The 14857-nt window shown below is 38.0% G+C and overlaps 1 protein-coding gene across 3 annotated transcripts in view; it reads right to left on the reverse strand.

Moving 5' to 3' along the window:
* Nucleotides 1-2682: 2682 nt before the first annotated feature.
* frmpd3 (FERM and PDZ domain containing 3) overlaps nucleotides 2683-14857 on the reverse strand; it is a 200600-nt gene continuing 188425 nt past the window's right edge. For 2 of the 3 annotated variants that reach the window (XM_065268064.2, XM_065268065.2), the window contains 6 exons: nucleotides 12528-12654; nucleotides 12114-12203; nucleotides 11835-12014; nucleotides 11583-11718; nucleotides 8161-9012; nucleotides 2683-7881 (listed from right to left, as the gene is read on the reverse strand). In XM_065268064.2, the coding sequence (XP_065124136.1) occupies nucleotides 5129-7881; nucleotides 8161-9012; nucleotides 11583-11718; nucleotides 11835-12014; nucleotides 12114-12203; nucleotides 12528-12654 (4138 nt within the window). In that variant the 3' untranslated portion in view covers nucleotides 2683-5128. The remainder of the gene's footprint in view (nucleotides 7882-8160; nucleotides 9013-11582; nucleotides 11719-11834; nucleotides 12015-12113; nucleotides 12204-12527; nucleotides 12655-14857) is intronic. The other variant, XM_065268067.2, reaches the window with a different exon arrangement.

Raw genomic sequence — 14857 nt, forward strand, 5'->3', positions numbered from 1 at the left:
TGTGTGCCTTTAAGGAGGGGGAAGTTAAAGTTCTGAGCTTGCACAGTAAACCATATTATGCTTTTATTTCATATTTGATTACATGTTAATGCACACTCATGAAAATGTTTCCGTTCAAGACATTAAAATCACCATTCTGCTACTCTTTTGCGTTAAAGGGACACTCCACTTTTTTTTGAAAACATGCTTATTTTCCAGCTCCCCTAGAGTTAAACATTAGATTTTTACAGTTTTGGAATCCATTCAGCTGATCTCTGGGTCTGGCGCTAGCACTTTTAGCATAGCTTAGCACAATCCATTGAATCTGATTAGACCATTAGCATTGCGCTCAAAAATAACCAAAGAGTTTAGATATTTTTCTTATTGAAAACTTGACTCTTCTGTAGTTACATCGTGTACTAAGACAGACAGAAAATTAAAAGTTATACTCCTCTGTATGTACATTGTGTACTAAGACCTACAAAGAATTTAAATTGTGATTGTGAAATTGTTGTTGTGATTTTCTAGGCAGTTATGGCTAGGAACTATACTCTCATTCTGGTGTAATAATCAAAGAAAATAGTCCCCTGCTATTGAAAGATACTAAAGCCGCCTTTCCACTGCACACGACATACGGAAACGACAGTCGGAGTTCTCCCCCTAGTGGCAGTCGTAATGAAGTTTCAGTTTAATCGTATATGGGAGGGAAGCTCATTCCAGCGCAAGAGGCTTCATTCTAATATATTTACCATGGTGGAATAAATAAATTAATGCAAATGAATGAAACAATAAACAGCTATGCATATATGACAAAGATTGCCAATATTTTTTTGAGAGAACATATAAAGACAAGATTAAAATAATTACATACACAAATTAAATTAATAATGTATTTATTATCAGTAATCAATAGTGTTTTTTAAGGATTCAAGTGTAACTAATAAAGTTAAACCAAAAGGATTAATCATTTTCACCTCACACACAGTTTGTGATTGGAATACAATGAAAAACATAACTTCCGGTCGGCATATCGCATGCGGTTTAGTCGCACAAGTTCAAATGTTTTAACGCATCCAACCGTCAAAACAGATCCGATATTTACGCATCCGCAGATGGTCGGCACCTCACGCATCCGCTTTGCGACTCTCCATAGGAAATGAATGACATCCGGCTTATCGGCCGTCGTTTGTCGTGTGCAGTGGAAAGGCGGCTTATGGGGACTATTTTCGGGCAGTGCATAATATCTTGATTATTACGCCAGAATGAGAGTATAGTTCCTAGCCATAACTGCCTAGAAAATCACAACTTTAAATTCTTCGTAGGTCTTAGTACACAATGTACATACAGAAGAGTTTTAAATAGGAAAAATATTGAAACTCTTTGGTTATTTTTAGCGTGATGCTAATGGTCTAATCAGATTCAATGAATTATGCCAGACCCAGAGATCAGCTGAATGGATTCCAAAACAGTAAAAATCTAATGTTTAACTCTAGGGGAGCTGGAAAATTAGCATATTGTCCGTTTAAAGTAATACAAACATCTGTCCATGTCTCATAATGCATTTAGTAGTCATGTTGAAGTAGGGTTTATCCATGTAAATACCTTTGTGCAGTTTGAAATCCACACTGCATTTTGCTTAATTTATTGAGCTATATATTATGTAGATATATTATAAAATTTGAATAAGGTGAACCTTTGAGTTTTAGTAATACATTTCCATTTTAATATTGCATCTTGTTAAATATTGAAATACTAAAATAACATATTATAACTGGTGTAGGAAATGGTAAATTGGTAAGTTGACCATGTTACCCTGTCAGTGAAATCCAAGCTAAAGTCTCAAAATCAAATTCTGAGATAAAGAGCATTACATTTTTATTTCAAGTATTAATTTCACCATGATTTCAATCTTTGACATGACCTTACTCAGTCAATATTGAAGATTATATTTTCACAGAATGTTCTTTACATTATGTAGGATGATTTTATGTAGAAAACAGTACGTAAAAACAAATAACTTAAAAGTATACCATCTCTAGTCTATCTCAATAACAATTTTCCTTCATTGATGATACTTAATACATGTTCAGTGACAATAAAATTGCACCATGAAAGGACTGCAAATGATTTGGGTTTTGTTAAAGATTGTTTTATATGCACTCATTAGGTACAGAGGTGTACTTTTTGAAAGGGTACAGCTTTTGTACCTTTATTTCTGAGAGTGTGGATTTGATTTAAATAAATCAGCCAACCTTTAACGTTGGCCAGTCTTTAAAAAAATGTATGATAATTTGCAATTTATAAATTTCACATCCATACACGCGTTCTCTGTGCACAATCATTTCTCAAAAGTGTGTTTGCGTGATTCATAAGATCCCATTTAGGGTGCTTTCTAGGCTGCATTTTATAAATGAGGCCCCGTGTTTGATTGCCATCCACCAAAAAAGTCACTTAAATTTGTAAATCAGAGATTACCTGAGGTTGACTGAGGCCATCGATCAGAAGGCTGAAGCTGAAACACCACCACACTGGCTTGTGGTAATAAAGCACTTCTAAAAACACTCAAAATGAACCCTTTATTGTGACTGTTTAAAGTTCTGTAAAGGGGAATAAGTCTAATGAGTATAAGGGTAATTCAGAGAAAGAAGTGTAGCTTGGGCCTCGTATTCTTTCGCATTGGGATCGGTTGAAATATCAGTGCACATTATTCCAAAGGGACAGAGTAATGCATTACAAGATATGGCATTACATCCATAAATACAGTCATTTCTGATGTTGTCCTCTTATGTTGACCGGGGTAAAAAATGCAAGAAGAGAAAGAAAGCAATACCACAGAAGACGTTTGCTTGATGAATAATATAATTAAACTACCAAATAATAGTTTTAATCATGTGTTTAGGCAAAATGCTAAATGGGTTGATCTCATACAAGATCTGTCCTTTTTGTTCGTCTCAATGGCAGTTCTTTGGCTGTGTATGCACCCCCTGTGAGTATGTGATTTAAAATCTGACAACCATAAATGGCATGTGAATAATTACACAGCTACAGGAAAAATTATATCATGAAAATGATGATTGGCCATCACACAAAGACCTAAGATTGAATGATAAAAAAGGAAAAAATGTATAAGTTATAGTATATCTACCAGCCAAACTTTCACCCCTTGATCTCACAGCCAAAACTAAGCTGAAACGTTTTTTGATATTCTTTATTGCTTTTAAACATGAGCTTGCACACAAAACAGAAGCACAGCGAGAGACCATAAACAGACAAGAACTGAAAGAAACAAAATGAGCACACACAACAAATGAAATGAAGCACAGTGACAAATCTCAGTTTGGCAAAGCGTCTAGTCTTCGACAGACAATGTCTAAAACAAAGTTGTATAAACATGACAATATCTTTAACCGTAATGTACTTTATAAAAATAAACATGTTTCATGCTTTATATGTACTCTAAAATATAGATACTATCTGTCTCTGGTACCTTACTACTATAAATCATAAGAGACATGTTGTGATTCCTCTTTTTAAAAAACAATGTTATTTTGATCATTTTTTGCAATGATTTTCAAAATGATTTTAAGCTTCACAAATATTTCATGTCCTATACAATATTTTTACAAGTTAAGCATAGAATAATTATACTTTCATATATGGAAATATCATAGTAAAACACTAGTTTCTAGTTGTACTCCTAATGATATATTTGAATCTAGATCCAGCATTGAACAGTCTTTTAGTCGCTGACTTGATGGTGCCTGCTTCATTCAACTATAGAAGGGGTAACATGCAAGACTTGAGAACAATGAGGTGATACAAGTTCCCAGTAATAGAGCTCTTTATAATTAAGATTATAAGACTCCAGTTTCATGGAGGAAGAGGAGACAGAAAAGTTTTCAGACATATCACAGCAGCTGGTTTTATTAAAATACATATAAAACTATTCTGTGTCGGGAGGGGGGATGTTTTTTTTTAAAATGTGCACAATAGATGATATCACAGTCAGAAAAATCAAAAAAATAAATTACATTTCAAATAATGGGATAGAAGAAAATATTAAAGCAATATTCATAAAACATCAGGTTATGTGTTGGTTGTCAGTGCACTTATATAAGCTATATATATATATATATAAACAAATTGTTTTTTTTTCTATATACACAAGAGATTGCACTAAATGATGTTGCTATCAAGAGCCTACCTCACTACAATACAAAAAAAATGGTGCCACTGTATTCTACTCTATATGAGGTATGGAGCTGAAGGATGAGCATGTGAGAGTGAAAAAGGATATTAATTTTGTGCATTAGCAAAGAGGAGCCCCCTTTGTTTTCACTTGGTCTCAGCTCAACCACTGTCTCCATTTAATTGGTATTCCAGTAGATTTAATTCTGCTACATTGCCTACCCTGAGCAGGTGTTCCCCTCCACTACCTTGTTAGTGGGTTCTTGTGTTCATAAATATGAATTAAAATGTGTCAGTTTAGAACCTTGTAGAGATTTAAATCCAGACAGTGTTTATGTGATTTGTGAAAGGGAGTATTTCAGGTCACAACGATCAAAATTCGAAAAAAAGCACATTACCAAATAACCATTTTTCTCTCTAGCAATTTTACAAAATCTCTGAACATTTCTCTGATATTTTTATCACTCTAGGGCACATATTTTAGATAATTTAGCTATAATATCTCTATAATAATAATAATATTGTTTTCCCATAAATATTCTATAAATCTTTTTTTTTTTCAGACACAAAATAACCCAGACACTACCTGTCCAGAGCAGCCCTTCCCAAGACAGGTATTTTATAATTTGAATATAGGAACAACTAAACATACCAAAAAGTTAGTTTCACAGTAACCTTTCTCTAAAGACATAGGGGTGAACAGCCCTGTTGATCATCCATTATATACTGGATATATTTGTACAACAGTTGTATTTTTGTTCTTACTTCTGTGCACACCTATGTTGGAACAACCTTTATAAACAAATAACAGTAGATAGTATTATGCAAAAATGGGATTTAGCAAGCAGTAAACTTACAGAAATGCCAATAAAAAGTAAACCAATGAATGATCAGAAAAGATTCCTGCGACATTTCTTAGGCAGAGCAACTGACTTACGATCCTACATGTGAAATGAAGTCTTTACTTGCTGGGCAGTGTCTTGATGGAACGATTAAGAGAGCCCATGTTGGTGGTATTAAGTTGAGGGCTTGCACTTTTATTGGGGAGGCTACTAGAGTGTCCCATTGCCTCCTCAGCAGCGCGCAAAAGAAGGGTGTAGTTGACAGCTACTTCTTCTACTTTACGTAAAAGCTGCAGTTTTTGAGTTTCAGAGCGCACACCTGTGACTAGCCGAATGAATGTTTGAGTAAGGTTACAAAGCACCTGGAAGCTAGCTGTGACAGCACTTAACATTCGTGAGGGACTTTTCTCAACACTTGCCACTCGTCTACATGATGCCCTGAACTCTTTAAAACGGACTGCAAGTTCTTGCTTGTACTCTGTCAGTCTTGCAGGAGGAATGCGAGGTTCACCCTCTGTCTGGGGACTGTTGGCACACTGCCTTAAAATTGAGAGCAGTTCATTGGCATCAAGTTGTGCATTTAGGAATCCATCAGGTAGTGAAAATGTTTTGCCTTGCAAGGACTGTACTCTTGCTAAACTAGTTTCCAGGTTTCCAGGGGCCCGCAGATCAATTCTCTGTGTTTGTAGCTCCTCTTCCTCCTCTTCTTCTTCCCCACTGCAGTCCTCTGCATCAAGGACCTGAAGAGTTTTGCTGACTACTGGCATTGCCCTTGAATCTAGTTGCATTCCAGGCAAGACCTGCAAGGGGATGGAATAAGATAGTTCATCTTTTTCACTGCTCTCATCTGCAGCCTCACATTTTCGATAACAGAAGCAAAAGGAGCAACATTTTTCCCTGTCATCAGTATCCTCACTTGGTAAGCCTAGAACCTCAGTGGTACCCTCACGGCTTTCCTGAACAAGCTTCTCTTCCTGAATAAAAAATATGCCCTTCTTTTTTGCATCTCCATCTTTAGCATGCACAGGCTCCACTGGAGTTGGGAGTCTAAGTCCAGTGGCTCTAACTCTTTCCATTTCTTTCTCCAAGCTCTTTGCTTTTGTAGTTTTGACCTCAGCATACAGGGGGATGTTGTCATTGTTATCAATTTCCCCTATACTGTATCTCCTTTGTAGCTTTTTGTACTGAGGTGCATCCATGTATTCTGAACGGGTGGTGCATGTAGGCAAACTTGACATTGGTGCTTCTCTGGGCTCCCTTGACTCTAGGCTTGTGGAGCGAATTCGAGTAGTTTTGATTTCCAAAGTCTGAGGTTTTCGTAATTCTTCTTGAGCATGTGGAGACTTTGGAATTACTGGGGGTGTTTTAGAGACGGTCCTGTCCCTTCCCCTCTGTTCCACTGCAGAGCCAACTGCTGTATCTGGGAGTCGCATCCCCCGGCACATCCTTTTACAGTCACAGCTGCGTCGCTGTTCTCGAGAGATTCCTGGAACTTTCTGCACAGGACTTGTGCGTAGCTGGCAGGCACATGGGCTAAAGGAGGGGATTGGAGAAGATCCCTGTGGCAAGAACTCTCCTTGTGATGTTTTAGGTTTTAGCAGTTCCTCCAAAAACTCTAGCTCATACTGTCTTACTTTCTGGAGCTGTGCACGACGCTCATCTGTCTCTCGACGCAGACGTGCTGGGAAGGTGGCTGAAATTAAATTCCTAAAACTCAAAAATGGGGTACTACGCTGGGATTTGCCTTTGTTATTTGCTTGCTTCTTATACTCTGCCCCTGGGATAGTTGCACCTTTTTCAACACAGCTCAAGATATGTGTTGGGTCTGCCAGGACAGGCAAACTTTTAGCAATTGTTTGTGGCTCCACAGAGGCTTTATTCAGGGCATTCTCAGACTTTGCTTCTGACATTTCTTTCTGTTCTACTTTAACAGGCGTAACTGGTGAGTATTTAGTGGGAGGCAGGTTGCTAGGCTTAGATGTACTTGCATCAGTTGTCTTAACTTTGCTCTCTTTGTTGCTGGCTAATTGAAGTCCTTTGGCATGGAGACGCTCATCGTCTGTAGGAGAGGATGAGTGAATCACTACCACCTTTTGGGTCTGTGGATCTTTTAGACGCACTTGTGGGCCTGGCTCTGGCCGTACCGGACATGTGCAGAACAATTCAGCAGCTGGGAGAAGATCCTTTGAAATTGAAGGCTTAGTGGTCTCACTTGAGGCAGTCTCGGCATCTTGGCACATATTCGTTGAGCAAATCTTAGCAGATGCTGTTCTATCCACAGGTAAGAGAACAGGTAAGGCTATGTTGGTTGTTTCGGAGGTTGCTACCTCAGACAGTTTTTCATGGACACCTTCAGAGGTATTGGAGTTCAATTTTTCTTCATCAGCAGGCGGTAATTTTTCTTGTTCTGATCCCTTTTCAGAAGCTTTAAGTTCTTCAGATGTTTTTGAAATAGACTCTGATAAGTACTCTTTGACAGCGTCCTGTTCAGTGTTTGCTGTATTCTTAGTTTTTGCTTCTTCGTGGGTCTTTCCATGCTCTACAGCACTTCCAGTCCCTTGACTGGGACATAGTTTTAAGGGCATAGTCTTACTTAAGATTACTGGCTTTGGTGGACACCCACCACGGATCTGATTCATCGAAAAAGCCCCTCCCCCAATTGCTTGTGTAGTACAGCCAGGGATTGTCAAAGGGAAGTCTCTTCTACTAAAAAGTCTTTCTTTGTTGATGTGGTGGGCAAGAAAATAAGCCTGGCTCTGATGCTGCTTCATGGCTGAAACCATCTCAGACACATCAGTTAGTTCTGATGAATTTGTCTCATGCCCAGAGTCGAGGGAGGACTCTGGGGTAATAGCAGCAAGCACAATTAAGCCTGTAAGAGAACAGAAACAAAAGGCAATCAGAATGATAAGAAACCATATTAGGTCAGTATAACTACAGGGATATGTGCTAGTTAAAAATTCAATTAAATGGAAAACAGATCAAAACACTTTACTTTTAAGTGTGATATGTAGCCATCAAACTAAATTTAGGAAACCATACCCAAATTTCAAATGACCAATCCTGATTTTACTGATTTTTTTCCCGCTTGACTTAAATTTACTCATTTACATCTTATAGCACCAGCACTTTTAAAAGTACTTATGTCCACCTGTTGTCTGTGGGGTCTGTTGGTGATGGTGCGGGTAGTCCTCTGATGCAGCGAGTGCTTCCAGTGCCTGTAGGGTGGACACTAATGCATCATCTAACTCCTGAGCATGATCTTGAACTGTCCTAGTGGCCACAGTGTCGATCAGTGTCACAGGAACGTCCTCTTGACCCTTTGCCGTAGAAGCAGCGGCTTTGAGTCCTTTGCGACCCTTATTCGGGTCATCTTCATCAGAGCTGTTATCACGAAACCCTGGGGGTGGTGCTGCAATGGCAGGGGGCGGAGGCTGCAACTTTCCTGCTCCTTCATCTATCTCCTCTTCCTCCTCATTTCCAGGGAGTGGTAAGGCAATGAGATCAACAGCCCCTCCCTCACGAGAAGCACAAGCATTTGTGCACTGCTGCAAAATAAGCTTTCCAGATTCCCCGATGTCTGACGTCAAACCTTCAGCTTGAAGTTTTGCTTTGCAGGACTCACAGAAAAACCTCCTTGCCTGTTGTGACGGCTCCATTGTTTTCGCTCTGACCCTGAAGTTTGAGCTGTCATCAGCGGATTTGTCTTGTTCAGCCACTGATTCACTGCTCTTTATAGTGGGGTCAGACTTTGTGCGTGAACGACTCTGTACCTGTGAGATAAGGTTCTCATTAATGTCAAGCTCCTGCTCTTCCTGTATCTGAAGCTCTTGCAGCTGTTGTTGCTCTTTTAAATGGATGTGACACAGGCCAAGGTGCTGAGATATGGGCGGTGTTGGTATCTTGTGTGTTGCCTCTCTGGACGACCCCTCTCTCTCTTCTCGTCGGCTCCCGCTTAACACAGTGGCTCCGGAGCGGGAGTGGGCATGGGAACTTCTGGAATCTAAATGACAGAACTTACTGAGTGGCTGAACTAGTAGAAGACACATGATTGATGGGAATGAGTCCAGATGACAAAAGGTGAATCTGCTGAATAGAGATCTCAGAGATGGATGCAGAAAGAAGCCTTGTGGGATGTCATGGCATGTTGTGATCTTTCTCTTTGGTAGACCACAGGAGATGGTGCGAACATCCAAGACATGACTTAGAAATATGATTAAATGTTTTCAGCTGGCAGAGTAATGAACTTACCCCAAAAAGAATTTCAGTTAGAAAATGGCATCTCATAAAATTACTAAAGATGAGGATGGAAAGGTCAAGCAGCATATGAATGATTGCCATGGAAAATCTTTATATAAATTCAACGGAAATACTTTGTTTGATAGTCTGATGAAACTTCGTGATAGATTTTTGTAATTAACCACCACATTTCAATATATACAGTACTGTGCAAAAGTCTTAGGCCACCAACCCCAGACTTGTTGTTTTAAAAGTTTTAATGTCCATCTTTATTTATTTTTCAATCTATTTAATCAAGATACAAACAGGAAATATGTACACACAAAAAAATGTCAAAACTAAATGTCTTCTTCGGGCATCAGTTAGTATTTAGTGTGACCTCTCTTGGCACGAAACACATCTTGAGCTTTTTTGAGGTCATTCGATTAGAATTATAAATTAGGATTTAATGTCATTTAGGTTTAAGAGATCCTGCCCCTGCCTGCTATTGCTCAAGTGGAAGGGGAGTTTACGCTAAATACTTGACACTTAAGCTTATATACTTTTTTTAATACACTATATAAAAGTTTCCTGTATGTTCTGGTTGTATTCTAATAAAGAACCTGAGACACAATTACATATGATCATTATAACATTGCAAAAACAACAAATCTAATTATGGCATGGTGGCCTAAGACTTTTGCACAGTACTGTTTATGATCGAAGTGCAAAACCTAATTATATATAATTTTACTTTTTTAAATTATATATATTTTATCTTAAGTGGGTGGTCCTGACATGTCTATGATAATCAATAAAAAAAAATAAAATAAACTTTGTTTATTTAATTTAATAAGAGTCTTTTTTATTTGTTTCTAAAGTGAAGACAGAGCTAAAAATACATTCATATATATTTTTGCGACAGAAATGTGATTAAAGAACATTTAATTGGTTATTCTGTTGACAAAAACAAGAAAACAAATTGTCCAAAGACACCACACAGATTGCACCTAGTTTTGTTTGAAACATTCTGAATTATTTTTTCAAACTTAAAGGGTCATGAAGGTCAACAACACATTTTCTGAGATGTTAGCAGATCTACATGTTGCATATCACTTAAAACGATAATAGCAGTTACAAATAATATTACAAAGTGGAAAATAGCCATTTCTGTGCTTTTTGGGACCATTTCCTTCTTCCGGGTTGAATAGTTAAGTTGAAGCTACATCATAACGTGACGTAAACGGCAATGATTTAGGTGTTTGATGGCTGCGTTTTTCAGAATTACTCATGAGAAAGTACTCATCTAATCCAATCACTGTGCTTTGTTTTGCACAAGTTTTTGCAGTATTTATGCATACAAATCATCACTCACATGATCATCACTCGTTGTTGTTGGTTAGAGTAATGGCTCATGTTTGTGCATGAACAACACAAAAGTGTCATTTTCTTTTCCCCACGACGTGGCCAAAGTTAAAGTTTAGATGCATGCTGCTGTTTGTAAGGAACGTTTTTCCGGACTGTTTTGTGAATTGAGGAAGAGTGCAGTCCAAATTTGCAGATCGCCGTCTTTTAAAGAAAGACGTTGAACAGGTTAGTTTGTATTTAAAAACTGTTTAGTGTTATAAGTGTTCATAATACAGTCAATACGGCAGTGTTTATATGCAAGATTTACTTTGAATTATTATTTTACTATTATAAAAATGCTACCAGACTTCATCTGCTTTACCTTCACGTTCTCCTGTATGCACATGAGGGCATACAGCAGGGTTCCCCAAATCTTATCCTGGAGGGCCGAACACGGCAGAGTTTAGCACCAACCCTGATCAAACGCACCTGATCAACCTAATCAAGGTCTTCATGATCACTAGACAATCACAGGTGGGTAAGTTTGATTCAAGTTGGAGCTAAACTCTGTAGTGCTCCGGCCCTCCACGGTAAGATTTGGGGAACCCTGGCATATAGCATGCTTTAGCTGCTGGTCTCGTCATCACTTTCCAGCTCGCCATGTGTGCAAGTTTAGTGTCAGTGTGCAAATTAGCAGTATTTATTCACTTAATTGAACTCCCTTTTTGTGCAGTCTCCACACTTCCCACCACACCTCGAGTTAACAACTCCCCTTTTTGACATTTTTCGAAAAGAGTTGTGAAAAAGCACTGCTGAAATAAGGGTTTCATGACACTTTAAGGTTTACACACATTTAGTTTAGGTTTACATCTACTTTAGTTACAATGATCAGTGAGAAAGCAAAAACCACTGTTGGGAAAAAAAGATGAATGTGAAATTGCAGTGAATTTGCAATGATAAACCTCAAATGAAGATCTGAGCTTAAAAGCAGGGGACTTTCTAACGTACCTGCCTTGATCATATAAGGCTGACCAGGTATCCTGGAGTAGATGGTCCTTTTAGGGTCCACAAAGAGCTTGTAATAGCCAGAGATCAAACAAGCAAAGTTTGATGCATCTGGCCACTCCATTAACAAGACCAAGGGCTACAATAATTATTATCAAAACTGAAATTAGTTTATGATACATTCAAAGCAGTACAGAAATATTGTAAATAAGGAAATAAAAATAGCATTTAAGCTGGAAGTAAACATATTCACACCTTTGCATCCAAAATAGCAACCTCAACACGGGCCACCCCATGATGCTCTCTGAAGAGCTGGACCTTGGCCACACGGCTGAACTCTGCTAAGACCGTTGTCAAGTTGTTCTTCAGGTCAATAACATGACTGATACCGTGCCTCGGACCGACCAAGAGCGTGGTGGCTGACTGCTTCTCATCCTTAAATGCAAACAATAACATTGTAGATAGTAACACCATTTTTGTAGTAGCAAAATCAAAATGTAAAGTTCCAGCAAGGCTATTTGAAATTCACGTTACCAGACCGACTGTGTGAAACAAGAAGCCACCAAATGGTGGAAGGTCATTCAAGACTCGCATATACTGTAGTTTTCCTTGAAGAGGAGAAACCTGCACACACACAAATGAAAGGATGATGAAATGTGTCGTTTCAACCAGCAGAGGGCAATGATTTGCTGTATTATGGTCATTTTGGAGAAAATAATTGCATTGGAGTTTGCTTGTCTGTATTACACATGTCAAGTATACTCCTAGGACATCAAATTAAAATGCAAATATAAAGCAACAGTTCTCATGGCCTTCTGCATCAGGCTAATGGGACAAATGATGCCATTTATCAAACTCACATTGAAAAAAAATAAAAATAACTGCACTGACTGAATACATGGAAAAATAAATATTGAATGGGACATCTTTTGGTTAGCAGACTTGTACCTTGTTCCCAGCTGGGGGAGGATGCTGATACGTCTTTAAGAGTTGTGAAAGACTCTTGCAGACATTCTTCTCCTTGACAGTGGGCAAAAGGGTGAGAGGAAGAAACGGCTCCAAACCCCATTCTTTCCTAGATGAGTTGAAACAAATGTGTGTTGAGTCATATTACAAGTCACCAAACCTTCTGTTCTTTCATTGTTTTATGAGTGCTATCTGCCACAAATGCAGGACAAACTAGGTGCAGTGCTGGGTAGATTAAATGGAAAATGAAATCTGTTACCAAAATCTGTAGTGAGTTATATGACCTGTGATCTTATGAAACATTGGATGTTGTACTATTTTGATTTTCAGTACCATTCCATTCTTAATCTGTCCCCCAACTTTCAGGCTTAACCATGAAAATGACACGACTACCTAAAATGTTTGCAGCTCCTAAACTCTGACCTATAGACACAATTGTGATATCTTCTGCAAGAAGACATTTATATTTCTGTTTAATAAAGAAATATAGATGTCCCATAGCAGCCCAGAAAATCAATGATCTTCTGTAAGCTTTTTTCTTTATCCCATTTTACACATGAAACTTTAATGCAGGAGTGTCAAAACCATTTAGCCTGTGGGCCGTTTTGGAAGAAATGGCCCCTTATGAGAGCCATACTTATCCATGCTAACAATAACCATACAAACTTAAAAACAACTAATCGCTTAAATAAGTCCTCTTACAGTTTTTTACGATTGCTATGACAGATTTTTCAATACTTTTAACACAGTTAGCACTACATCCACCTATGTAAGCTATACTATTAACACTTTTCTTGTTGCTTTAACACAAAATGCATATAATTAACACAAATTTAAAATGCTTGAACTTCTTTTACACACAAGCTCAAACAAGACCAAAACAATAGATTTTTAATGTCAAATTTACAAATGCTTTCACACAGCATGTCAAAACAGATAACTTTATGTGCTAAACCTAACTTATAGTCAAAGTAAACAGCTGTTTGTATGGTGAATTGAAACACAAATACCCTGTATTTTATTCCATTTGGAATGAAAAACAACTTATTGTACCAATGCAAATATATGAATCACAGCTGATTCTCATCTAAGAAACACACTCAGGTTCTTTCAATTGCATGACCATATGGTATACAATAGAGTAAAAGAGGTCGATCTTGTGTGGAAAGGGAACAATATGAGCAACACAAAAAATAAGATATACGTCTACAAGAGTCAGCGGAAGACCAAATGGGTGACAAGACCACCAGGACAAGGGAGAGGCTTTCCTCCAGTCCCACCTGGATGCAATAGATGGTGCATTCCCAGACATCACACCTGAACACTGTCAGGGGTGGAAAAGACATGGGAAAGATTCCTCACAAGATGCCTTGCCAGAGAAGATATCACGTGTGATGTGAATGAGAACATGTGGCCAAATAGAAACGCAATAGATTGGATGATGAGATTTTCCTTGTACTTTTTTTCAGTGGCTTTTTCTGTTTGTATTTTTTTATTTTTACTTTTTTACTGTAAAAAGAAGCAATATTGAATATGTTTGTTATCTTGCAGTAATGTCCTGTTGTAAATACTGTAAAGTTTTTACTTCAGCAATTCTATCTACTTTCTTTTCATAAAGCGTACTCTAAGATGGATGATTTATTTTTGTCTTGAATTGCTGCAGCAAAACAAACATAATGAATGCATTTACTAAACCCAACTAAACAAAAATATAAACAAGTTTTCAAAAGAAACTGCAGTACAAAACTCAGTCTATAATCAACACAATCTACTGTCTATTGTATAAAGACAGACTTACACATAAACTTATGCAGTTTTTGTTTTTCCATCTTATGTTTGTGTTTTTCATGACATTGGTTTATGATTGACTAATGTTTCTGTTGGAAGAGAGCATGTGTTGGTGGTTTGGTATAACTAGTTGATTCTGAGACAGTGTTTACAGTGTTTTTGTAAAGAGTGTGCGAGTTTAGTTTACAATGTGTGATTTTGAGGATAAAATTAACTGTTTTGCCAGTTGTGTGTTGTCTTAGTCGCGTCTGCATTCAAGATCAGAGCTTTACGCAGCCTACGGAGGCTACTCTGCTGCGGCTCTGTGCCCACGCCCTCCGAATTTGTCATACGTCACTAAGAAAAGTGCGTACACTACGCAAATACTCTCCTGAATACAGAGGAGTCTAAGATGGCGGCGCTACCGGAAGGTAGTTATTTACATTAATAAAGTTTTAAATATGGATATTTCTACAACAACACCGTGCGGATTACCCACAGAAGACCTTTTTTTATCATCCTGGAGCCGTTTGGATTTATTTTGT

This window comes from Paramisgurnus dabryanus, chromosome 16 (assembly GCF_030506205.2).
Source record: "Paramisgurnus dabryanus chromosome 16, PD_genome_1.1, whole genome shotgun sequence".
Taxonomy (NCBI): domain Eukaryota; kingdom Metazoa; phylum Chordata; class Actinopteri; order Cypriniformes; family Cobitidae; genus Paramisgurnus; species Paramisgurnus dabryanus.